We start from the raw sequence: 25480 nt of genomic DNA, 5'->3' as shown, positions 1-25480 counted from the left end.
ATCCTTTCACACGTGATGTAGTTTTCTCCTCACATCATATTTAGTGACACAAGTTGATATAATCCTTGTGGGAGCGCAAACTCTGGCAGATATGGAGATGCAACAAGGAGAGCTTAAAAGCCACTAACTTTCAAATAATTGTATTTGTGTTGTTTTTTTTAAATTTAGAATTGTTTTTCTGCCAGTTTTGGCTAATTGCAATGACGAAGAGTAATGACTATATGAAACAGATAAACAGACACTCACAAAGGACAACCATGCTAAGACTAAGACTGGGATTCAAACTCAAGAACTTTGGTAGCAAGATCGAAAGTCTACCGCTTGACTTGCTTAGCCACTGAGCCACCAGCCCTTCAAAGAATTATCCCGCTATGAAGTTTAATTTGTATTGAGTTGAAATGTCCAAAGAATGGATAAAAAAGTTCTAAGTAAAATTTAGTATCGGCAAAGACTAAAGTACTGTTAACAAACTTCCCAACGTGTACATAGTTAAAGAAAAGAATGAGAAATTTCCGAATCAAGATACAAAAATTAAATGCAAGGGTGATATTTATGAAAGATATGGGTGATCCTGGATGCTCTTGAACTTTTTAATTTTGCTTTGTGAATCATCTGGTACAGTATATCGCTAAATAAAAATACAATGAATGAAATGCAGTGAAATTTTAAGAAACAAATGTGGTTTTGAAACTTTTTGAATGTTTAACTTTGATCATCTACTTAATAAATAAAAAAACTATGGGTAAGAATGTGGAAATATGTTTAACAATCAAACTGTTATTATTAACAGTTACTATTAACTGTTTAATGAAGAATTGTAAATTCCTTTGGATTTTCATTCTTCATTAAATTAAACATGATTTCAATTTATAATAGTAGAAAAAAAACTGTTCATTGTACATGCTAGAGATGAGTACTACAGAAATGTAACCACATTATATACAGGTTCAAAAAGAATGAAGCTTGAGTTTGAGTTTTTGCTTAAAGTCCACTTTTTGCACAGATAAGCTAATTGGGACTGGGCCTAGAGTTTAAAGTGGGATCTGAACCACTATGTGCCTCCACGGAGAATTAAACCTGAGACCCCTTGATTACAAGGCAACGATGTTACCCCTACAGGGAGCCACAAAAAAAATGAAGCAAATTTGCGCCTATCGTATAAAGTAACTGTCGTGGAAGAACAAAGGCATTGATCGACAGGAAAAGTCAAAAGTTTACTAACATCACAAAAATTCAATTTGTGTATCATGTCAGGCCATACACTGATCAGCATATCCATATCTGTGACTATGATAGCAGTAACAATATACTGAGGTTTGAATAAGAATTCATTGTTCTAACACTAGGAAATCCCACAATACACCATCTCCTGATCACTAGCCATTTTTTCACACTAGTGTGTCTGGCAGTGAGCACACCAAATGAAAATGAAATTCTTATCCATTGATACCTTACATGTTATTCTACTGTAAATGATAATTATCACTACATAAGAAGAGGTGACTTACTTTTTTAAAGAAGTAGTAAGGTTAACAGAATTCTATGCTGCAATGGACAATTCGTTATTGGGAACCAGAGAAACAACTCAAAAAAAGGCAGAGTTCAGTTTTTTGACAAAATCTACTCACTTTCAAGAACTCTATTTGGAGTCAGTTCACTGTATCTTAAAATAAATAAATAAAATATTAAATCAGTAAATTGGAGATACATGACTTCACTTGACCATTAAGGAGAAAAGATAGAGATGTGTTGATCTGATTACAAATAGAGATCTTCAAAGGAATTGGGAGCTCAAAATTCAAGATCTCCATTTATCGAAAAATCGTCCTCAAGCTCATCAGCTGAATGGTCATTCACCCCAACTTCCTCCAGATGCAGCGACAAGCGAATAAGAAATTTCCACTAAGTTCTGCAGAATCAGATAGACAATGGCCCTTTCCGGCAGCGAATGCACCTTCACTGTAACTTTCCACCTCCACCGAGGGATACCCCAACTGAACAGATGGAGGTGCAAAGTCCACCACATTGGGAGGAAAACCTGAACAATAAAAACCTCTGGGATGTGAAATCGACACACAACACCTTTTGAGGAGACTTGCAGAGAACATTGATGCAGATTGCCGAGACGGACCAAGAGATTGTGGCATTATGAGGCAGCATCTAGTCTACGACAATAGTGCAGCGGTTCTGGTCCGACAGGAGCAAGAAGCCAAAGAGAAAGCCCAGGATCCGGAAATCAGAATCACGTCCAGCACGACTGCCCACCAAATTTCATACCGCCTCAGTCACCAGTTGACACCAACATCAAGTCCAGCGATCTCTCTGGTGCCTCTCGTCATCTCCAGGGTGCTAGTTTTTCTTACCACCGTTGCCAACCACAACAGCTAGGGGTGGGGTGAGTGACGTTCAGTCGACACTAACTCCCAATTTCATTCATTTCCACCACTCAGGATAGAGGTAGCCAACGAGTTCCAAATTTGAAATCTCCATTCTTCATTTCACTGAGCTACGTTCCATTCGGCATGACTCAAACCCAACGTCATGATACAATATATGTTAAAAGCAGCCAACACTGCATCTGGTTCTCACATGACGAATTAATTGTAATGCCAATTACAGTGCTGTGATCAATTCCGGAATACAACGCATTTCATAGATTGATTTGGTGTTTTCAGTCCACTTTATGCACAGTAAGGCTAATTGGGACTGGATCTACAGTTTAAAGTGGGATCCGAACCACTATGTGCCTCCACTAGGTATCGAACCCGGGACCCCTTGATTACAAGGCGACAACATTACCACTATGCCATCAGCGAGGTCTGGGATACAATAGGGTTGGGGACCTTCTTATTGGATGGATTTTACTTTCATGCTCAGAGCATCTCACAGTATTATTTTTTCCTTTGAAAAATGCGAGGAAAGAAAATTACTCTCTTGGACAAATGTGGAACGTTTTCTGAAACTTTTTCCATTTGCAGGCACTGATGTCAATACCATCTAAATTCAGGATGACTGGCTGGTTCACTTTACTTATATCATGCAAAATATGCAATGTTTGGTATTCAGATCATTCCTGCCTACTCTGCTGTATTCCTTTGAACCAATGATATACAGGGGTGTTTCGAGTATAGGGCCACATAAGACTGTAGAGATCTAAGTTCACAGACAGTTCTCTATACCCTAAGTGTGGACTCCTACCAGAAAAATAGTTAACATGCATACAACTATGAAACAATGAAATAATATTAGGTGAAAATGTTTTGATTAATGCCTATGCATAAGTAGCTCTGGGGCCCACTTAGCCTCTGATGCATGTCGGTAAAGCAGCCAGAGCATGGTGCTTATCGTATTACCTACAGTATCGTTGAGATCGAGAATGTGTAGAGCTTTACCTCCACATCCTTTTCATGCCATCACGGTACAGTCTTCAAGGACAAGTTTATTTTTAATGCAAAGTAATACTTTTAGTGTACTTTTGGCATAATTATAATTTCTTGTATAATGATTGCTTACTGAAATCACGTTTCTTCAATTTCGAAACTCTCTTTAAAAATTTTCCAAATACGATGAACTTCAATAACTTAATTGTCTTTTCTTTGATCTGCATTGCCATAAAAATTATTTGTACTCTTTTTCATTTTTCATTCTTGAACTTCCCACTACTGTTGGCTTGAAATCAAGAGGTCCCAGTTTCGATTCCAAGCGAAAACAAAGTTTAGAGAAATGAATTTCTCTTTAAAAATTATAGGTCAACCCTATCTGTGTATAACCTAGGGGGAGAAAAAAATTCTTGTAATTGTTTCTTTTATTTTAAAATTGGGCCTTCCCGATGGTGTAGTGGGAACATCGTTGCCTTGTAATCAAGGGGTCCTGGGTTCGACAACCAGTAGAGGCACATAGTGGTTTGGATCCCACTTTAAACTGTAGACCCAGTCCTGATTAGCCTTATTGTGCACAAAGTGAACTTAAGAAGAAAACTTCAATAATGTTGAAGGAAGGAAAGCAGACTGTAATGCATGTTATTCTCCTCCTGTCACCGTTTGGAGGTCATCCAAATAATGCTAATATGGTTCCTCACATAAATCCCTCTCCCTCATGCTATCACCAATCTCCTGCGGCAATGAGTTTAACAACTCTCATCCTGCCGCTCTCAGTGGGAACATGTTACGAACGTCAATCACATCCTTCTAATATTCCCCTTCACTTGTTGGCCCTTAATTAGATTCACATAAGCTGTCAAAAGAAATCACCTGAAATATTGCGTTGCTGTGCTGGCACCAAATTTATAATTTGCATATTTAACATGTTTCTGCATATTTAGGTTAATCAAGGTGACGTGAATGAAAGATGGCTGGAACAATTTATGAAGGGAACACATGCCCAGGCTGGGATTCGAACCCAAAACCTTTTGTGGCAATAACAGAAAATATGGGAAGGGGGGGGGATATGTTCTCTGTGGAGTCATATTTAATATACTCCTATCTGTGTGGTAATTGAAAAATTTCTAGGTAAGGAAGGTTCTAGTAACTTACTTTGAAGTACTGGGGTAGCAAAACATCCCCCCGCAAGGGCTACAAATGTGCAACCAGAAAGAGGGTGCAGTTTGGAGGGAGCAATTGTCCCCCACCCTCCCTTACATGTACCAAACTTGATTGATTGATTGATTTGTTGTTTTAAGTCCACTTTATGCACAGTAAGGCTAATCGGGACTGGACCTACAGTTTAAAGTGGGATCCGAACCACTTGTGCCTCCACCGGGTATCGAACCCGGGACCCCTTGATTACAAGGCGACGACGCTACCACTGCGCCATCGGGGAGGCCACATGTACCAAACTGTGTGTAATTAGGATAATAGTGTCTAGGGTGGGGGAAGGTCAAGGTGGTAAACTCTTGGATGTATGCATGATCAAAAGTGATACAGGAAGCGGAAGTCATTTCCTGTTTCTAGACATTTGTAAAACTATCCAGTCCGGCACAGATATATCTGTTGTTGAATGAGTTGCCATGACAACAGTGGACAATTAGATGAAAGGACTTTGATTGTGAAATGTAAAAAGATGTGATATGTTAGTTACAAAATATTTTAACAGAGAAAGATTTATTGAGTTTTAATTGCATTTGTGGATGCATTCCCCAAAGAATGTGGAAAAATACTTTACTGATTATAAGGAAAAATGATGAAGGAAATACCGGAAAGACAGAAAGGAGTATATCGAATAGAATGTCAATGTGGGAAGGAATATATAGGACAGACTGGTCGAAATATGGGTAAAAGATGGAGCGAACATGAAAAAGATATGAAAGAAAATGTTCCCAAAACAGTTCTCTCGGAACACATTTTGGAAAGCGGACATAGAATTGTAAAAAAGGAAATCATTAGAAAGGATAAGAGAAAGTTAGGAAGAAAAGTGTACGAAACTGCAAATATTTGTAGAGGGGGGAAGAATAATCTTAACAGGGATGAAGGAAATTTAGAAGAAGGGTGGATCAATTTTCTCAAAATATGGGATAAAACCCGGAAGATTGAACCCAATATCGGTTTCCACGTCACTCCGGAAGTTATCCAAGCTGCTCGAGAAGAACGAGAATTTACGTTGCATTTGTGACGCGATAGTGAGGGGGAAATACGAAAATAAAGGGGAGAGGAAAGCGTTCGTGGAGGAGTGACCTTCATGTAGATTAGGAAACACAGTTGAGCAGGAAAAGCCGAAACTGCAAGTTGTACATAGTGATACATACAGATTTTTAGTCTTTTAACGTTCTTAACATGGGAATAGGGTAATTGTGCAAGTTTTTAGAGAACGATGAGCTTTTTAAATACGTCTAGAGGGGGGATATAATATCTTAAATGTATCCGCACCAACCCTTGTCCACAATCCTTTTATTACATTTTGACATGGTACCATGTTAAGTACCTAGTTTTTTATACGAACCTGAAGGGGATAGTTAGTCCCCGAAACGTAGTTCTAAAGAAAGGGAAATAGGAACAACATACTCACATACGTAAGTATGGTTTTCAATGTTAAAACTATGGTAAAGGTAAGGAAGTATGTTTCAATTTTTTAACAGAACGACCTGAGAGGGCTCAGTGTAGCCGCAACCTAAAGGAGAATCTCACAACTCTGCCGCACATGGGGATTGGGCAACTACCATGATGTGATAATTCTGTGGCTCACACCAGAAGGAACGTCACAAGCTAATCACCGTGGGACACGATCCCACTACCTCTTGGCATCATATACAGTGATTTTCATGGTCAAGTCGCCCCTGGAGCGGCAGATGGCATGCCGTGCGGGGAGAGTGCGTCTGCCGGCATTTAGACCCACAGCTTTACACTGACCTTGGCATACTTTCATTCTCTCTCTAGACGTGTCGGTGCGTCTGTATCCAGATAGCGGGTGTTTGTGAAGTGTTAAGATGTTAACAAGTGTTTCAGATTGTTTTGTCTTAGTTTACGTAGTACTGGTCTAATAATTCCACACTATGAGTACAATTTAAAACAACACATTTTTATGTACATCTCTTACGTCATTATGAATTCTTGTAGCAAAATTAGGTGTTTTATAGAAGAATTCCCAGATTGTCCCTTTTCTACACAGAGACATTGTTCAAAAATTTGTGAACAAATTTAGAGAAACAGGGTGTGGTCTTGATAAGAAGCGAAGGTGGAACGGCATGGACATCAAGAAAACTTTGGAGCACAATTGGAACATACTCCTCAAAAATCCCTCCGATGCCTTGCACAAGAAACAGACATTTCCATGACATCTGCATGGGGAGCTACCACAATTTTAAACCTGAGGCCATACATTAAAAGTAAAAATCAAGAGAGAAAATGAAGCAACTTCAGAAGAGGAACTGATACAAGTTAGTGAATTTTTTTTTTAAAAAATGGCGTAAATGTGTGGATGCAGGAGGAGAACATTTCCAACACCTCTTGTAACAAGGTACGTGCTAATTTTAACTGTAAATGTCAATGTAATTGTAGGAGCTTATTTCATTACATAGCTAGCAGTTCCAGTTATGCGGATGTTGCATCCAGTTTGCCGGCAGATGCGCTCTCACCGCTCGGAGTGCTAGCAGCAGCTTCAAGGGCGACTTGACCATGAAAGGCACTGTATTAACATATATTTTGTCAAAGCTGTTGTAATCGGGACTGGACCTCGAGTTTAAGTGAGATCTGAACACCTGTGAAGTCTACCTCCACCAGAAATTTAACCCTGTACTCCTGGACATAAGGATTGCATATCACTATATATTTAAATTAATACATTATGATATTTTCCAACCACGTCAAAGTTTAAATTATGTAAATTCAAATCTACAGAGTGGTCACAAAGTGGGTGTAGCCCCTTTTATTTTTGACACTATGATGGTTATGGTTGAATGCTTCATATGGACACATACCTGATGCTTTAAGAGCGCAGAACATCGGTACGGAGACGGTCCTTTTTGTAGCACAGCAGAATTCTGCACCTTGTTCTGGCAAACTTCGTCTAGCATGTGTCGTTTGCCTGCATAAGACCTTTCGCAGGAAGTATTGGAAGAGGTTCTGAAGATTACCCAGCTCCCTTAGCTTGGCCTGCAAGAAGTCCTGACCTCACCTCTAGGGGTTCATCAATGACAGAGTCAGAAATAACTGGTATCATACAGCTCCAGAGTTTTGAGCAGCTGTGGAAGATGCCTTCACACACGTGATCCTGGACTATTCCACGAAACATCTGCCAGAACATGATGCAGAATTCAGCTGTGCTACGAAAAATACGGTCTCCATACTAATGATCTGGACTCCTAAACCATATCAAGCACTCAACCACAACGAACGTGTTATCGGAAATAAAGGGGAGTACGCCCACTTTGTGACCACTCTGTACAACATTCTCTTCATAAACTTGGAAAAAATTATAAACACACAACTCTTACACTGTTTTTACCATCTGTACATGAAAGTATGAAATTTTCAATGATACAGTACAGATATAGAGTGCACTACTGTACAATGCCACATATTTAAAACAAGATGGCTCCACATTGATGTACTGCATTGCATTTTGCTTTTTCTACCTCTATAGGAAAATTGTAGCATTGGGTATGAATGATGATGTGAAATAGATAGAAGAACAAAAGCAATGGAAAGTCCATGCCTTGAGTACTACACATTTGATTAGACACAACATTGATTTGTTTTTTAAAACTATGGGGCAAAATGTTTACGTATATTCGTTCTAATGGATGTACGCAAGAAGAATAATGTATACTTCCCTGTATATTACTTCAAAGAATAAATAACAATGGCTATGTGAAATAAGCACAGACTTCAAAAATAATATTAAAAGTTTCTTATTAAAATTCATCTTCCCTCTTCTTTAGCATCCCTTGCTTAATTAATGTTTCACAAGAGGAGAACATCAGTTCAAAAGCAGAAGTTTAAAAGGCCATGTGATTAAGATATGGTGGTCAGAGCTTCTACCAACCTCTTCTGTTATGCAAATCAACTCGTAATGTAACAATCCTTTGAGGGTCAAGGCCTGACAAGCAGTTTTTCACTGGGTGACGCATGGTCAGCGCATCAAGTCCCATCACTGCTGCTTTCCGGCTTTTGAGAGTACAGCCTGTTACTTCTTTTCAAGCAGCTCTCAAATTATCCTCACAATCAAAACCAGCCAGGAATCAAACCTGGGACTGCTCACACCAAAGGCGAGAGTGCTAACCATTGGGTTACGTGGGAGCCCATCTTCTGCTACATGCCTTTTAGAAATTTCATCTTTAAGAAATTCTTCTGAACAACATTACTTTCTCAACGTCTTAAAAAAATGAATATCATTTTGCTCAAAAAAACTTATATGTAAGCAATCTTAATGCATTACTTATCACGTAGTGGAATCCCCTTTTTTTACATTCCTGGATTTTTACACAATTTAAGTTTCTTCATCTTGATCCCCCCCCCCTCAAAAGCATTCATTCGAGGTTCCACTGTATTTGTTGAACTACAAGTAATTAAAAATTTTGGAAACCACTAAATGCATTATCAACTTATTGTGTTATAAATCAAGATTTTCAACTTCTTTGCACAATGCAGTATTAATGGAAACAGATGTTAAATTAGATTCAAAGATTTCTCTGAAAGTTATTGTAATAATAATAACAAAATTTATTATTATTATTTTGTGCACAAGAGATTTAAAAAAAATCCTTTACAGGGACAGAACTCTGATTTACAAAACCCTGAAATCTTTACCAAAACCTAAAATTCCAAATTCATCATATAATTTTTACGGGATACAGTGACAACAAATACTTCAGAACACACACATTCTTTCCCAAGTTTGGATGCCATACATACATTATTTATAAACAAGGTCCCTAATCAATAATGGTTGTGCTCTTTTCTTTTCATATCGCCAGAGATAGAAAGAGTAAACCAGCACCTTCCTGGGACAGAAAAAGGATCTGAAATTTCAGAATATAATTACAGTACAACATTGGTTAAAAGTCCAATGTAAAAATTAAGTATTGGTCAGGTTGTCATGACTTTGAACACGATGTAGTATTTATGCCATAAAAGAAGGGGCCAAGATGTTCACGGTCAATGATGGCTAGGAATAATGGCCAGTATGTGAAAGCCTTGGTAAAGATGGCGATATGTGAAAGAGGCTTTACAATGGACCATGTTTTAACTACCTGTGACAATTTCTATATAAATCACCAGAAAATATTCTAAATACATAAAATATTAAACTGAATACTCGAGATTACTTGAAAGTAAATAACTACTGATGAATGCACTTGCACTGGATGCAGAGCTGAGCGATAAGAAATTTCCACTCGGTTCTGCAGAGTCAGCTAGGCAATGGCCCTTGCCAGTGGTAAATAGGGACATGAAGTTTTAGTTTTGTTTTTCCCTAAATTTCGATGTTATATTTTACTGCAATTCGGTGTTATTTTTTGCGGTTTAGGGCAAAATTCAGTGTTTCTATTTTAAAATCAGTGTTATTTTTACATGCATTTTTACTGTTCCTTATATTTTCACATTGTATTAGTTCTGGAAAATTCAGACAAATTTTTGTTTTAATGACAAAATACCTTTGTGGGAAATGACCCAATTTCTTTCCATTTGGAAAACTATTTCATCTCATCAGACACTACATATGAAAGTTTATTGAATGATAACACCCAAATCTTTGAACACAATCATGCACATCGCATTTCCCTAACAATGACAAGAATTCCCTCTGCGACCTCAAAACAGTTTTTTTTTAATATCTCAAATACACCCCCCACCCCCTAAGCACAACAGATGCTTCTCCCTTAAAATTTTCCCATTCCTACCAATTTTTCCTTCTGGGAATATCCCCCGAACTAATTCTATTTCAGGATGAGGTTAAACACATTAAAGTCATGTCTGCACCAAACTGCAATAAATGAGGCATGACAATCTCTTTTGAATCGAATTATCAGCAGCTAGACAACAATTGACAGATCTAATAGCACTTGAGGTAGTTCTTTCTTAATAGAAGAAGTGTTATCCCCAGTTTATAATGCATATTTCGCGTTGAAATGCAAAATTCGATGTTATTCTGAAAAATGGCATAATTTGCTTTATTTTGCGATTACAAAGCACCGAAAATTTGCCATCCTTAATCTACCCAAATACGTACATCTTAAACACTTTATTTTGCTTTCCTCAACTTTGCGGTGTTATGGTTAAAACTGAAACTTCACGTCCCTAGCGGTAAATGAAATTCCAATGTAATTTATCACCTCCACCAAGGAATATTCCAACTAAACAGCTGAAGGTGTAAAGTCCACCACATCAGAAAGAAAACCGGAACAATAAAAAACCTTGGAGATGGGAAATCGACAATACATTTTGGAAAGACTTGCGGAGAACATCATCGCAGTTTGTCAAAGTCAACGAGATTTCCATGGCAGTTCCAGTCCAACAGAAAGCAAGACGACAAAAACCAGCCTGGGTCCAGAGAATAATAACGCCCGGTGCAACTATAAACCAAATTTCCTTCTGTCTCCAGTCCCCAGTTGCTGCACACATCAAGGTCAGCGATTTATCTTGTGCCTCCTGCCATCTCCAAGGTGCCAGTCTTCCTTCCAACTGCCACCAACTACACCAACAGAAGGCCAAGAACACCGAACAAGGGGAGTTAGAGTCAGCTGAACATTACTCACCCCGTGCTCCCCTTGTTCGGTGTTCTCGGCCTTCTGTTGGTGTAGTTGGTGGCAGTTGGAAGGAAGACTGGCACCTTGGAGATGGCAGAAGGCACCAGAGAAATTGCTGACCTTGATGTGCGCAGCAACTGGGGACTGGAGACAGCAGGAAATTTGGTTTATAGTCGCACCGGGCGTTATTATTCTCTGGACCCAGGCTGGTCTTTGTCATCTTGCTTTTTACCATTCAGGGTAGAGGTGGCCAACGAGTCCCAAATCTTTATTCTTCATTTCACTGAGCTATGTCCCGTCATGCCCTGCACCGAAACCGTGCGGTCTAAGGTGCCATGCTTTGGCTACGGGACGTGTGCATGATCGAGTCTCCTGGGGGAGCGTAACAACTTTTCTTGTGAGATTGCAGCCTGGGTATGGGACCGGTGGCCACCCACCATCGTGAGGAAATTGGGGAGCTATGAATGAGTAGCATAACCTGGTCATGGAAACCTACAACGAGTGTGGGTTCGTCATGCTGACCACACGTTACCCCATAACTGGTTGAATGATCTCTCCCACGTTAGGTTAGTGAGTGAGTAGGATCAGGTAGGAGTGAGGCTGGCAGTTGGTAGGTAGGGTCGAGTCCTCAATGGGCTGTTGCACCACAGGTTATTTATTTATATTTATGTATGTCACATCATGGCTCGAACCCAATGCCTAAACCTGACATCACACTACACTATGTTGTTGCCTTCTATTCACTGAAGAAGCACTGCACCTTACATATTATACATTTTTCAATAGTATAATGATTAAGCCTTTATGCCTTAATTTTCGTTATAAGAAAAGTAAAATTCCTCCAGTCATTGTTTCTTTATTGATTACATCACCAAGCTTTCAATGTCATCTTCATTATTGAGCATCAGTGCTGTTAGGTGCTTAAGTTCATACCAGTAGATGACATCTACATGATAGGCATGCCTAATTTGCAAACTACTGCCACCTAAATGTGCAGCAATAGCTGACCCGTCAAAATACGATGAGAGCAGTCAACTTCCATCCTTCGATAAAAATTCATAGAACTTCGCAGTCTGGCACCGTACAGTCTTGTTGACAGCCAGAGAGCTTCTGAAACAGGTACGCACAGATACTGTGCCGACAGCTAATCAACAAATAATGCTCTGCTGTTGTCACTAGCACTCAATTTCCTTTAGACATCGCTTGCCGAGTGGTAGGAGGTTGTGATCTTCACAACAATAGTTTCCAGTTATTGCATGTCGTACTGACCACCATCAAGCAATATAGATTACTCTTGACACAAAGAACAAAGGCAAACTTGAAATGAGGGATTGTATAAAAATTACACACTAAGCTCAAATATGTACTAATGTTCCAAATATGCATTTATATGCAGTATAAAATTTCGCCAGATTAATCCAAATCAAGTCAAATGAATTGATCCATTGAAAGCATATGTATTTTTCCCAAGGGAAAAATGCAAATATTAAAAAATCTGCCCCTAGTGATAACAAAAGTATCCCAGATCTGCAAATTATTTTGAATCCGTGAATTCCAAAGAACCATCTTCTGAATATAAACCTGAACTCACACCTTTATGTACAGGGTCCGGCAGAGGAGTTAGATGCTTTTGAAATGTGAATAACACACTTAATTTTCAAAGGTACAGAAATGTATTACTACAGAAATACAGGTTATTGTATGCCATTTTTATTTACCATGACAGTTCGTGGAAAAAAAAAATAATGCCTTCAATTTACTTCTATTCTCATTCGAAGGCCTTTATCGTTTCCTTTTAATGACCTACGTAAGATCTTGAGTCAGCACTTTGTCCGTTTGAACAATTGAAATAAATTTAAATCAACAATAGGTGATCCGGTGAGAAGTTGGTGGCCTGCTTAACTGTTTGTCAGCCCAGTAAGCATGGAGCCCTGGAATGTTCAACATCGAGCGTTTTTTGTGGAGGGATTCTTCAAGACTGGAGAATCAGTTTTGAAAACGCAGCGCAGCATCTTTTTCAACGTCATTTTCATGTGGCACGCCATGGGTTCGAACACGGCCAGGTGGTGACCTATTCATAGCTGATGCTGTCAATCTGAAGTTCTGCACCCACGCGAGGATAGTGTTGCAGCTTGGTACACGCCCATGGCGTGCCACATGAAAATGACGTTGAAAAAGACGCTGAGTTTTCAGACAGATTCTCCAGTCTTGAAGAATCCCTCCACAACAAACGCTCGATGTTGAACATTCCAGGGCTCCATGCTTACTGGGCTGACAAATAGTTAAGCAGGCCACCAACTTCTCACCGGATCACCGATTGTTGATTTAAATTTCTTTCAATTGTTCAAACGGACAAAGCGCTGACTCAAGATCTTACGTAGGTCATTTAAAAGGAAAGGAAAAAGGCCTTCGAATGAGAATAGAAGTAAATTGAAGGCATCATTTTCTTTTTTGCACGAACTGTCGTGGTAAATAAAAATGGCATACAATAACCTGTATTTCTGTAGTAATACATTTCTGTACCTTTGAAAATTAAGTGTGTTATTCACATTTCAAAAGCATCTAACTACTCTGCCGGACCCTGTATTAAATATCTGAAATATCATTAAATGAAATTGAGCAAGCCATTTAAAAACTTTTAAAATGATGTCTCTGACATAATTGACCCCTCATAAAGCAGTTCGTAAAATCTTACATTCCTGCTTCATGCCCTTTTCAATATAACTTCGAGATTTCCAGCATGCTGGAAAACAATTGAAATCTGTCCAATTCCTAAAGCTGCTGAGATCTTACAGGTCTACTATAAAACTATCAGTACCTGCAAACTATCTGAGCAGATAATATATAATCTATGTACCCATATTAAACCCACTTTCCCTTCCAATCAGTATAAATTTCTTCAAATACACTCTACTGTAATCAAGCCTGTTGCACTAACAAACTATAATGCACCCAGTATTGATGGAAAAGGGCAAGTTGACATTGTATATACAGTGGAACCTCGAATTTAGATTTTCAGGGGTCCAAGGTAAAAAAAAAACTTAAAATGCTGGAAAATGTAAAATTGATGAAAATCTTGCTGTGTTGGTACCATCAAGATTGAATGTAAATGTAAAATGAACGTAAAATCAGGGTTCCACTGTACAGACTTTTTAAAGTCAGTACACCAATACAGTAATAAAGAATTTAGACGACAACCACCTTTCTCCACTTATAGCACTTCCTACCTACAGAACAGCTGATAATATACCACCAGGCATGTACAGCTAGACTAGTTAATCTATCTTCGAAGATATCAACAAAAAAATGTGACTGATGCTTCACCAAGGGGGAAAAACTATATTTTATGGGTGTCTTTCCTTTAAACTTTGAGACTTCTGCATGATGATTCCCTCAAACGCAGATGACGTATTTGATGGCTTTAAGCACAAGCTCACTGGACAGAGAGAAGTCTTCATTCTCAAATGCTTGCCCCTCAGCATTGCCAACAATATGAATGCAAAACTTGCTAAAACTCTAAATCTGATAAATCAAATGTGCATAAAAATGTAAATATGTTTAATTGTTGGCAGAGTATTTTCCATGTTAACAAAAAATTCACATGAAAGTTTGCATAAGGAAACATTTCCCTTCATGAGTAAATTATGTGGATGACAAAAGTGTTGCCAGACAAATCAGAAAGAAGACTTTCCCGCTAACGGTTGTGGCTGACATGGACATTCCTTTGTTAATTGGTTTTATATCGCTATCTTCCACAACCAGAAGATTTTGCTAACCCATATACATTGGGCATTATGAACATTCTTGCATCATAACAATCTAGCCACTCCCAACTTTTCACATGATGGGGGGGGGGGGGGGCTTGGTCCGCAAGATTTAAAAAAGAATTTATAGTTGAACTTGTGGAGTGTCATGTAGAGAGTTGACTATGGAATGGGGAGGATTTTTAAATATTTTTGCAGTGACAGAGTCTGTGTGTGAAGTATGGCATGTGTCGTGCTGTGTGCATGTGTGGTCAAGTAAGAACAAATGGATATAATCCATGAAATCACATTCTTTTGTAAGTCAGTGTTCTCTGAACGAAACTAAAGCAATTGAATGGCAGTTATTTCTTTAAGTAAAAATGTGCAGTAGACTGCTACAGCGAGGACTTTTTGCTCGAGCGTCTAATAGTTCACACAGACAATACTAGATAGAGTATTTCGAGTCGAGAGATTCCTTGCTCGAGCAAATAACGATCGAACAGGCAAAACGATTGGTATACCCTCTAAGCCCAGTAGTTTACGTACAACAATAATTTATCTGTGTTAGTGGGCCCTCAAATATGGATCGTGAAGTGAAAGATGCAGTGAAATTGAAAGTTAAGTAAACAGTCATCATCTCAATGTTAAAATATAGTTTAGTCTATCTTGTCAATACACAGTGATATATGAAAATGAAATAGATGATTATGGGCTGAAACTGCCAGGGTGAATTTTTACATATAAGTATATTTCACGATTATTGTCACATGGAAATGATATTTGAGCATGGGAGACTCAAATGAGTTTGAGCGAGCAAAAGTGGTTCCACACAGTACTCTAAAATGAAAAACTCAATATGCTGACCAAGGCAGAAATTTATTTTATTATAAAACAAACTAAACGTAACGTTTCAACCTTCTAGTAAGGTCTTCTTCAGACTCTGCACCAAGTACAAATGTAACAAGGTACAAGAACAGGACGATATATATACTCCCCTCCAGACTATTAGAAAGTTGTTCTGGAACATTCTAGCAGGTGACTTTCCCTTGTCAACTTTACTTGTCAACAGAGAAGAGGAAGAGGAAGGGATTATCTATGAAGTGAAATGTAAAGAATGTCAGAGTGTGTACATAGGAGAAACGAAAAAGAGGCTGAAAGACAGGTTGAAACAACATAGGGATGATGTACGACTTAAGAGAGAGAGAAATGCGATATTCAAACACACGAGAGAAACAGGACATGACATAGAGTGGGATGAGGCTAAGCAGATAGGAAGGGAGAAGAGAATACTAGTGAGAAATGGAAGGAGGCCAAGGAAATAGAGAAGAAAGGTGAAGAAGACACAATGAACTGGAATGGGGGACTGATGATAAACAAAGAATGGAAGAAGGTGTTAGAAAGAGTGGAAAGGACAAGAGAGAAAGAGGAGAGAAGAAGGAAGAAGAACGAAGGAAATAGAGCGTGAGATAAAGAGTCCAACCACATTCACTTTCAGGTGAAAGTAAAGTTGACAAGGGAAAGCCACCTGCTAGAATGTTCCAGAACAACTTTCTAATAGTCTGGAGGGGAGTATTTTTGTGTATATATATCGTCCTATTCTTGTACATTGTTACATTTGTACTTTGTACATAGTCTGAAGAAGACCTTGCTAGAAGGTTGAAACGTTACGTTTAGTTTATGTTTTATAATAAAATAAATTTCTGCCTTGGTCAGCATATTGAGTTTTTCATATCATGGAAACAAGGCTTAATTGTGTTATAACAGTACTCTAATGTACAGATTATTTACAATGGAAGGAACTAGATTACATACCAAAAAGGCCAATCTTCAAGTGTGACGCATGAAACCTTTTTGTTTGTTTATGTAAAACTGTTAGCATTTATATGGATATTGAGAAAGTTTGTAGGAAAATATATACTCGTAGTTTATGAAAAAGTGACCCAAAAATTTACACAAGAAAAAATTGATGTAAGATGCTAATTACAGATTCTTTTATACTCGCACGTAGCTCTAATCTAAATATTGCATGTAATAGGCTTACTTTTTACCTGAAGAGTTTATGTCCATTGCTTGCTATTGTGGTTTTAATGATGAGATTTCAATGCAAGAAAAAATTCCAAAACGTGAATTCTGGACAACTTCCCCTTTTAAATTCAGACAATACTGTATGGACTTGTACGCCACTGCATGCCACATTCCAAGCCTGTTATAAAATACAAAATGTTCCTACCTTCTTTCATTCTTGATGATCTCCATGTAATCTACAGATCTCGCATAGAATCCATCAGTAGTCAAGGCTCCCCAAAAATTAGACCATGCTTTGTAAGGCCTTATGAGTAAAGGTGCCACAATTCCCCTGCAAATAGAAACATAATGTAACACAAGTTACTGAAAAGTTAGTGACAATTTGAGTCTCAACCTATGATTAAACCTGGGTCTTTGGCATTCTATGCCACCGAGCTACCAAGCAAGCCTCTGGCTTCAGCCCATATACCTGTCCAGTAGGTGGTTTTCAGACAGAAGCAACAGGCAACATGTGTCACATGTCACCTGTAAACCAACCTTCAGAAATAAATGCAACCTTTCATAGCAAAGTGTCACAACAAGCTCCATGTGTCACTTGTCGCTTGCAAGTCACTTGATCTGCACCTTTTCCCCATGTTAGTCTGTGGTTAGTATGTACATGAGCAGTGAATGCTTTTCCACACATTGGATAGCAGCTCTTGTCACTACAGTGTGAAACCCACATGTCGCATGTTGCTTTCGTCTGAAAGCTCCATTGTAGGTATTTTCCAAAATAAAGTTGCCTGTGGCTACCTTTACACATGGGAAAACTAGTGCCATCTACCTGCAACTGAGAGAATCATTTCAAACTGAACACAGGAATGTAACTCCAAAAATGTGGTATTCAGTTGTTGTTTTTTTTAACTATCTACTCACTTTAACCCATCCGCATACCTAGTCGTCGAATCGACGGCCTGTCTGGACATTCGCTTGCCATACCTGGTAGTCAAATTGACGGGTTCCCGATTTTCATCATGCAGTTTCTTTTCCTGTCAATAGATGGCAGAGGTTGTATGATCTTTCGAATCTATGACGTGTATGTTTGTGCTGCTAAGTTTTTCATACCATTTCAAGCAAGTTTTGTTCAGTAATTTTTCATGTAAAGAAACCTTCATTTGTTACATCTTGCAAACATGAACGTAACAATGTTGTAGAAGATTCTGCAATTGAAAAATTGCTTTTTGATAGCGATAAAGAGGAAAATGTGTATTTTGGAAGTGGAGAATGTAGTGAAAGTGAGGAAGAGGTGGCTGTGGCTGTGGCAGGAAAAAAAATATGAAAGATTGAGGAATGGAAATGGACAGATGTGTGTGATCAAAACTATTAGGTGAGTTTCTATTTATTTTTCAAGTAAACTGCATATCTGAATACTTATTACTGTACTTTCACTTCAATATATAAAACTTTCACATAAATTGCTTGGATAGTTTTTACAATATTTGACATCTTGTCTTGATGTGCAACCATCACGGGAGATGGCCAAATTTAAATGGTATTTCATGGCAAAAAATTTGGCATTTAAATGGTATGCGGATGGGTTAATCTCGATTTGGAATCAGATTGACGTAATCTATTTTTAAAAAAGTACATTGCAGATACATCAAGCCACTTTGCCGCTACAGAGGTGGAGATACGTTGATGTGACTTCAAATAGAGCTCAAAGTGAGTAGATACTTAAAAAAAGAGTATTTTTGGAGTTATGTTCTGCCTCACAGAGGATTTCTATTGATAGCTCATTCAGTTTATTAATGTACAGGGTGAGCCTAAAAGAAATAGACAGCTTCAAAGTTTGAACAAGTGTTCTCGGGTTACCAGCCAGGTTAAATTGGAGTTGGCTTCCAATGTTTCAAGGGCATACATTGCTCTCATCTTCAGGGAAGGTAGAAATGCAGACCATTGATTGATTGATTTAGTTTATTTTACTTCGTGTTTTGTGCCTCTTGGCTAATTTGCGAAGATGGGGATGAGTGATGAAATGATGAAATTGATGAATGGACGGACATTCACAAACAACCAAGCCCGACCGGGATTCGAACCCGGGACCCTTGGCGTTGCAGTGCGATGTGCTAACCACTCGGCCACAGGGTTGGGCAGAAATGCAGACCAGCGTAGGTTAGTATACATGACTATAATGTGGCGGAGTTTGGATTCTGTCTTCCTATTGGCTCTCTCTGGATCCTGGTGTTCTCATTTGCTGGTGTCTTGTTTTTACGGAGAAGTGGGTTCCAGGCGTGACTGAGCTGGAGTCCCACATCCCTGTTGAGATTGGTGCTTTCCGGTGATATGGATATGGCTTCCTTTACCAGTCGGTCCCAGTAACCAGCACATTTGGCTATTATGGGACTGATCATGCGTCTCTATCATTTTTACGAGTTTCTGTTTCTAAGGAATCTTAATGGATATGGGTGTCTTCGGTGTTAATGGGTCTTTTAAATAGCGATGTTTTTTTAAATTGAAATATGTCAAGGACTGTTTTTAAGTGTTTTTAACCCAACCCTCTACCTAAAACTCATATTACACTTTACAACGCATCATTATGTTTTAGTGCTTAGAAAGAATTATGAACCTGATGAAGGGGGCAGTTGTACCCTGAAATGTCGTTCAACAATTGCATACTCACTTACGTAAGTAGTTCTTTAAACTAATTTTATACTATTTTTAGTATTGTTTATAATATATAGTGAGTAATATGCACACAGCCACAATATGTTTATTTTACATCGCTTTTGTGCCTCTGAGTAAGTACGATGGCTGCCACCCACCCCCCTTTCCAGAAAATGAATGTTAACTTCATATTATTTCAGACATATAAGTTGATTTAAGTCACAGTAATTTACATCAATTATTATAATTGAGATGCAGGGACGTGATAACTTCAAACTCAAGCAGTGTTTTTTAGGGGGCACTATTATGGGGGAATATGTCTCATTTACTCCCTGGAAAAATACCTTGCTTGCCCCTCCCTGAAAAAATCTGCGGCCATCCAAGATTAGATGGCAATTGCCCCCAGTGCGCATGCCCATGCCTCTCTCCTCGAAAACATCATTCATCCGCTACTATTAGATCTTTTTTTTAGCAAATCTTCTGGTTTACCCAAGAAACAATCTCCCAATTTATTTAAGTCTGACCTGGCAACACTGCATTGAAGCACCGAGAATGGCAGGGAAGATGCGCAAACACCTTTTGACCGAAGGTTGCTTTCCTTGTAATTGATCTATAATATTGAAATTGTGGTTCAACCTTGAACACAAGACCACTCATGACCATAAGAAGAAAATTAATCATTAGACCATAAAGGAATCCAAAAGGTGAAATACTGATTTTCTTTCCATGAAAGAAGTATTTCACTTGGTGTGCAGTCTGCATGAATGTAAGTCACAAAGATCATGTTCCATTAAAATCAGTATGACGTATTTATGCTAGCAACTGCTAACTCAATTTAACTAATTTAAAATACACAACAAAAAATTATACTATGCATTTGTAAAATAATAGTACTCTGACACATGAAAGTGGCTTATGCTTTATGCTGGAAAAATAATTATTTTTGTTCTTATTTGTCAGTCTTCTGTCACATTTAGCTAATGATAACTCACTGATGGACAACACATTTTATTAGCTACTTCATATTGTAAGCACTTTAATTAGTAAGCATTTACATTATTACAGGGATGGGACAGATTAATCGGTACCCTATCAGTATCAGCCAATATAGGCATATCGATGTATCAGTTTATCAGTAAAATTACCGATATATCTATAAATATCTTATAATTTAGTGCAAAATTCTGCCATTTGTTATAATTTTTATGGATAATCTCCATTCCCTACTTTTAGAAAAGTAAATTTTTTTTTAAAAAAAAAAAGAGTGACAGGAAACATAGATTTAAATGTCTGGGAAGCTTGGTTCATTGCAGAAGAACACTGGAATAAATTTAATAATGAAAATGGTAACATAGAGCCACTATGGAGTATTCTTTTTCACAAGTGGAGTAAGCCACCATCTTTAAAATTTAATGTAACTGAAAACATCAAGAAACTATGTGAAAGCAATGATGATTTTGAATTGCCTGATATTTGGGATTCATAATTTTTGAATAAAAAAGAATGTGCTCAAAAATTTTATACAAATAAAAATAAAATAGACTGCTTGTTTTACAGTTAAGTTGCTATATTACAACAATGTAACATTGACAACATTCATTGCATAACTGATTATTTTTTGTTAAAAAATTTTAAGCATTGTTATAAGTTATAATTGTATCTTTAATCAAACTAAAAATAAATATCTGATGAAGGGAGCGTGTGTTCTCCTGAAACATCACAACGAAAAACTGTGTTTTTATGCTTGTACATAACCGTAGGCTACAAGGGAAATAAGTAAAGGTTTAAATATGCAACTTCTTTTGCAGTGCAGTCACCTGAAAAAACACATTTATTAAGGAGGTCAATGAACCATTTGGAATTTTGTATCGGATTGATAGAATATCGGTATCAGCCAAAATTTCATATCGGCCCATCCCTACAATATTATATAGTGAATAAAATGTGATGCTATTCTGTTCACTTGGCAAAACACACACAGCACAATGACACAAGATAAAATTATATCCTCAGTAGAGTTAAGTTCGGATAAAACAAAGCAAGAGAAACACTGCTGACAAGAAAGTTCACAAAGGTTGAGAGCTCATACGAAATATCAATACGCTGTTTACATGTGTTTTATCAACTGAGCACTGTATAACAACTAATCATATGCATTAACTTAGTAATTATACACTCGTACAATATGACTGTGCAGCTATGCTGTCACTAACATAGGTCAGTGGCATATTGGTGATAAATGAAATATCTCTAATGCTTTAAAAGTATTATGCCGTTGTATGTGAGGTGAAGAGATGAAGGCCCTGTTGTTCGCTGATGACTTAGTAATATGGGGAAACAGGGAAGAAGAAGTACAGAGGCAGCTTGATAGCTGGAGTGAGGAAATCGGAAGGGCAGGAATGAAATTCAGTGCAGAAAAGAGCGAGGTACTAATAACAACAAGAAACACCAGAAATGAACCAAGAATAAAGATGGACATGGAAGAGTTGAGGCTAGTGGAGAGCTTCAAATATCTAGGAAGCATAATTGAGAGAAGTGGATGAATAGATGAGGAGGTAAACAGAAGAGGACAAATGGGTGGTGGACTCTTATCAAAGCGTTTGAAGATTAATATGGAACAGGGATGTACCTATACAATGCAAGAAAGTAATATAGAACACATACTATGTGCCAATAATTATGTATGGAGCAGAGACTTGGACAATGACAGAGAGACAAAAGAAAGATGCAGGCAGTGGAGATGAAATTTTTAAGGAGTATATTGGGGAAGACTAGAAGGGATAGAATAAGGAATGAGGAGATCCGACAGACAGTGGGTGTGCTGAGGCTTCAGGACAGGATAGATCAGTCACGGATGAGCTGGTTCGGACACATGAAGGGGATGGATGCAGAAAGACTACCAGTAAGAGCTTACAATGCACAAGGAGTGGGAATAAGGCCAAGGGGAGACCAAGATGTCTGTGGAAAGAGCAGATAGCTGAGAGTGTTAGGAGAAGAGGACAAGATTGGAAAACCGTGGAAAGAGAGGAGTGGTGGAAGACCAGGAAAAAATGGAGAGGCTTGACTTTTATGCTGACCCAACCAGAAGCAGGAAACGGCAAAGGATGTTGATGATGATATGACTGACTTTCTTTATTTGGAAGTGTCTACACAACACACTTACTAAATGTGCTGTAGTAAGAATCAATTTACTCACACTACACAACATAAAGAAATTAAACTAAAAATACCAAACTTCTTACCTGTTCTGCTCAATTAGAAGTTTCAGAGTATCTGGGTTGTCCAGATGGGCTTCTCCATCAGCACTCAAGTAGTAATCACACTCTTTTGTAAGGCAGTGTTCTCTGAAACAAATTAAAGCAATTCCATGGTAGTTCCTTCTTCAAAGTAGTTTAATCTAAGCTAATCTAATCTAATGCTAACAGTTTTACACACAAAATATAAAAAAAAATTCATGCACCAAACTTAAAAATTGGCCTTTTTTGTATGTAATCTAGTTCCTTCCATTGTAAATGTTTGAGTGAGTTTGGTTAAATCCATTTTATGCACAGGAAGGCTAATCGAGACTGAACCTTCAGTCTAAAGTGGGATCCGAACCAGTTGTCTCTCCACTGGTTATTGAACTCTGAACCTTCCATTGTAAATAACCTGCACATTCTTTACTTGAAAAAAAAATGAATAAAAATGGATCTATCTGGTTGCTTATACAGTATAACTACAAGAGAGACATTTTCAGCATTATAAAAAACAAACTATGCTTTATACACATGTACTTCATATGGTTTTGTATCAGTCACATATCAAATATTAATACTACAGTCAAATTTTCCCAAATGCATTCGAGTGACACTGGATTGACTGCGAACCAACCACATGACAACTTATAACTCTCATATCTGTCCCCAAGAAATCTGCATCTAACATCTTGTGGCTTTCTTTTTTTCAATGAATAAATCAAAGTTAAAGTTTTTGTCCACTTCATGTAAATGTAGAACAACACATCACAACAGCTGGTGGGAGAGTTGATGAGGATACACTCAATCATGTTTGGAAAAAAATTGACTACCACACTGATTTCTGTCCTGGTGAACATGAAGGCCACAATGGACATAGATGCTATTTGCGCAAAAAGATGATCATATCTGGGAACCCTATTCAAACATAATTTATCCACATGGTTGGCTGAGCAGAAAGCTCAGCTCTACTCATAGATTCTTCTGTTGGCAAGATAATGGGGTGGTGCCTGTTCAATAGAAAAATCTAATGGGAAAATCCAACATCTTACCACATGTACCAGCTTACAACATGGGCATCAAAAAATATCAACTAAGTTTAATGCTAGAGATGCAATCCGATATTGGTTCCTGAGCAAATTCCATGCTGGGAACAGCACTACTTTCAGTGAAAGGCAAACGCTATCCCCCTTGGAATAACCACAGATATAATACAGTGAAACCTTCGTAACTCGAACATCAATATCTCAAATTCCTTGATAAGTCGAATTTTTTGTAATCCCCTTGAATTGTCCATAAGACTCAATACTAATTTTACCTCAACAACTCGAATAAAACCTTGATAAGATGATTTTTTGTACAGTTTATGGGATGCCGTTCGAGCTCAATAACTCGAAGGTAGACTATGGAAAACCTCTATGAGTCGAAGTTAAATTCTAATTACCTCTATAACTCGAAGTTTTAGTCGAACAAACGTCAATCAGTCGAAGTTGGATTGATTTGGTGTTTTAAGTCCACTTTATGCACAGTAAGGCTAATTGGGACTGGACCTACAGCTTAAAGTGGGATCCGAACCACTATGTGCCTCCACCGGGTATCGAACCCGGGATACCTTGATTACAAGGCGAGGATGCTACCACTGCACCATCGGGGAGGCCCTGAAATCAGTCGAAGTGTAGGGTGTGTACGTTCAATGTCAGGTGATCAACAATCGTGTTGGGACTTGAACTCCCCCACCCTGCCGTGTATGTAACCATCATTGTTAATGTGCTTAGTGTGCATTGTAGAAGTGTTGATACATACATGTACATACAGTACTGTATTAAATATTTTAGCAAATCAATGTTGTACGTATGTTCGTAGTGCATCTAAAGTTTCGTTCAATAAAATTTATTTCTATGTACATTGTACTGTACAGTACACATATTGGGGTGTAAGGAGTACATTCCACGTAGGCACCCAAAAGTCAACCTCACTTCCACGTAGTACACCCTGGACTGAAGACTAACGAGGCTCTGGCGACTGGAACTATGGGCAGTATAATTTTGTGTGTGTTGTCCTGTTTTTTTGTCCTTGTGTATGCTGAGTGCCCGTTTACAGCCTCAGCTTTTAACAGAAGTCAGAACATTTTAAGATTTTTAGTTATGCAACGTTAGAGTTGTTATTTGTAATTGTAAGGGGCTGGCCCCTGTATAATGTGACGGGAGCAAAATAGCCTAAGTGCTGACGCTCCCAAAATTTTAAATTCAAATTCAAATTCAAAAGTACACATATTAACTTAAAATGATGCTACATACGTTATAGGCATACGTAGTGCCAACATTCAGAATGGTCAGTAAACTTTAGACCTCTATAACTCAAAGTCGGCGATTTTGGCCCTCATTAACTCGAACCTTGATAAGTCGAAATCCTTGATACCTCGATTTTTTCTTTTTCCTCTCAAGTTTGAGTTATCAAGGTTTCACTGTATGCTATCTGTGGTATAACTCCATGGAAAGTGCTCAGAATGATGCATGCATGAGTGTGGAGAGGAGACACAGGTGGATTTCTAACACTTTGTATCTTTTTTTAATGAATTCCTCAGAAACAATGTTTCCAACTTTTGAAGTACCTTTCCCTGAAATTAACAATTTTGTGCACATTTTCTAAACAATTTTTAT

The 25480-nt window shown here is 38.1% G+C and overlaps 1 protein-coding gene across 3 annotated transcripts in view; it reads right to left on the bottom strand.

Moving 5' to 3' along the window:
- The window catches only part of Plod (procollagen lysyl hydroxylase), a 170721-nt gene that overhangs the window by 58533 nt on the left and 86708 nt on the right, over positions 1-25480 (bottom strand). For all 3 annotated transcript variants that reach the window (XM_083114530.1, XM_083114531.1, XM_083114532.1), the window contains 2 exons: positions 22830-22931; positions 17150-17275 (listed from right to left, as the gene is read on the bottom strand). In XM_083114530.1, coding sequence (XP_082970656.1) covers positions 17150-17275; positions 22830-22931 — 228 coding nt within the window. The remainder of the gene's footprint in view (positions 1-17149; positions 17276-22829; positions 22932-25480) is intronic.

The sequence above is a fragment of the Lepisma saccharinum genome, chromosome 29 (genome assembly GCF_977018435.1).
Source record: "Lepisma saccharinum chromosome 29, izLepSacc3.1, whole genome shotgun sequence".
Taxonomy (NCBI): Eukaryota; Metazoa; Arthropoda; class Insecta; order Zygentoma; family Lepismatidae; genus Lepisma; species Lepisma saccharinum.
The sequence above is the reverse complement of the archived record's forward strand: the minus strand, read 5'-3'. Positions and strand labels throughout refer to the sequence as shown.